Source organism: Pteropus vampyrus, unplaced genomic scaffold (genome assembly GCF_000151845.1).
Source record: "Pteropus vampyrus isolate Shadow unplaced genomic scaffold, Pvam_2.0 Scaffold10715, whole genome shotgun sequence".
Taxonomy (NCBI): Eukaryota; Metazoa; Chordata; class Mammalia; order Chiroptera; family Pteropodidae; genus Pteropus; species Pteropus vampyrus.
This window is the reverse complement of record NW_011899496.1, coordinates 1-1,789: the sequence shown is the minus strand read 5'-3', so window position 1 is coordinate 1,789 and position 1,789 is coordinate 1. Positions and strand designations below refer to the sequence as shown.

At 48.9% G+C, this 1,789-nt stretch overlaps 1 protein-coding gene across 1 annotated transcript in view; it reads right to left on the bottom strand.

The window, feature by feature from the left end:
- Positions 1 to 1,786, bottom strand: part of LOC105310750 (membrane primary amine oxidase-like) — a gene marked incomplete at both ends in the record, with an annotated part of 5,452 nt that extends 3,666 nt beyond the window's left edge. The window contains one exon of the mRNA XM_011386868.1: positions 612 to 1,786. Within this exon, the coding sequence (XP_011385170.1) occupies positions 612 to 1,786 (1,175 nt within the window). The remainder of the gene's footprint in view (positions 1 to 611) is intronic.
- Positions 1,787 to 1,789: the final 3 nt, after the last annotated feature.

Genomic DNA, 1,789 nt, shown 5'->3' with positions numbered 1-1,789 from the left:
AGAAAAGCAATAGGGCATCTATGTAACATCAAAGTAATTTCCTCAAGATATTTATTTATTGCAGATGGAAAAATATTAACTTTTCCAATGGAGAAAACCAGAAGACATCACCTTAACCAAGTGCTTGAGGTCGATGTCACTTATAATAAGACGTATCAGCATCATGTACCCCTTGATATGATGCACCGAGAATGACATAATGACATAATATCATTTTTGTGGTTGAGAGTAGAAATGTTGTTTCTTTTGTGAAATTGTGTTAGTGCAGTGCTGGGCACAAATATGCATTCACTAAATATTTGTTGCTTGCATTAATGGTACGTTATTATGACAGAAGTGGCAAAATAAATATATGTTACCACCCAAATTTATATTAAAAAAATCTAAATATGTGTATCAGTTTATCATATTTACAGATAGTATACAATGTAATAAATTATAATTGCAGATTATTTAATAATGCGGAAGACTGTTTTTAAGTGTGAAAGAATAACTGATCCGCTAAGAGTGAAAATCTCTGAGGAATCTGATGACTTTCACATTTACTTCGTATACTTTTACATTTTTAATGTTTCAATGACAATTTTTAAACTTGGCATGAAGACTTCGGCCTCGTCTTCTGGAATCCTTTCCCCCTCCAGGATGTCTTACCTCCTACATCCAGATCCACCTTGAAGTGGGCACTGTGGGTGTGGATGGTGCCCAGCGTGTGCTCCCCAACCTGGTTCCCGTACTTTCGGGCAGCACCAAAGAGGAATGCTGAGCTGATGTAGCCCGTGGTATGGAATTTGACTTCTATGGCCCCGTTGGGGTGGAAGACCATATCCCACACATAGTCATAGTTGAGCATGGTGGACACAGATCTGACGACCAGCACTGTCTCCGCAAGGCCCCCGAAATAGTGGGAGTGAATATCTGAGTGGTGTCGCCTCAGGGGGAGGCCCTGGTTCTGTTCAAACACACAAAAGGCATCGTGTATTGTTTTGGGGGCTTGTGACTCCAGAAGGAAGTGCCAGTCCACGTAGGTGGCCAGATAGGGGCAGTCCACCCCATGGGTCAGGGGCGAAGAGAAGTGGCCCAAGCCAAAGCCACCATCTGTGTATCGGCTTCGCAGAGCAGAAGGAGAATTGCCGCCATAGACAGTCAAGGCCTCCTGGACGCTGACTTCATAGGCCACTCTCTCCCCTTGGAAGCGGATGTCAAAGATCCTCGGGCCACTGAAAGCTCCGAGGCCAAAGGAGAAAGTCCACAGTGAGGAGGCCACTTGACTCCCCTGGACACTGAAGCGGGAGCCCTGGGGATGAAACTGAAGAGGGGGAGCTGGACCCGGGGGCACCCGGGACTTCAGGGACCAGGACCCACCTGTGCCATTGTCTGGGATCAGCACCACATTCACCAGGCCGGCCTCAAACTGGTCCTCTAGCTGGGCCAGACTCTCATAGTAGCGGCCTTGGAAGAACACCTTCTGGATGGTCCACTGGGCAGGGTCCAGAGCCTTGTGGTCTACCAGCAGCTCCAACCCCACGGGGTGCAGGTAAAACCCAGCCCCTGAGATGTTGTAATAGAGGCCGAACCAGGTGGCCCGGTCTCCTGATTGCAAACCCCGGGGGGCTGTGTTCATCGTCACGAAGTTCCTTCCTCCGCGTTTGTAGAAGCAGCAGTGGTGGAGGAGACCAGCCACCTGGGGCAGTTCTCTGTTGAAGATCATCTGGTCTATGTCCAGGTACTCTCGGATCAGCACGGGGCGTCGGTGATAGGGCAGGGGGCCCCCGTGACGCTCCACGGTCAC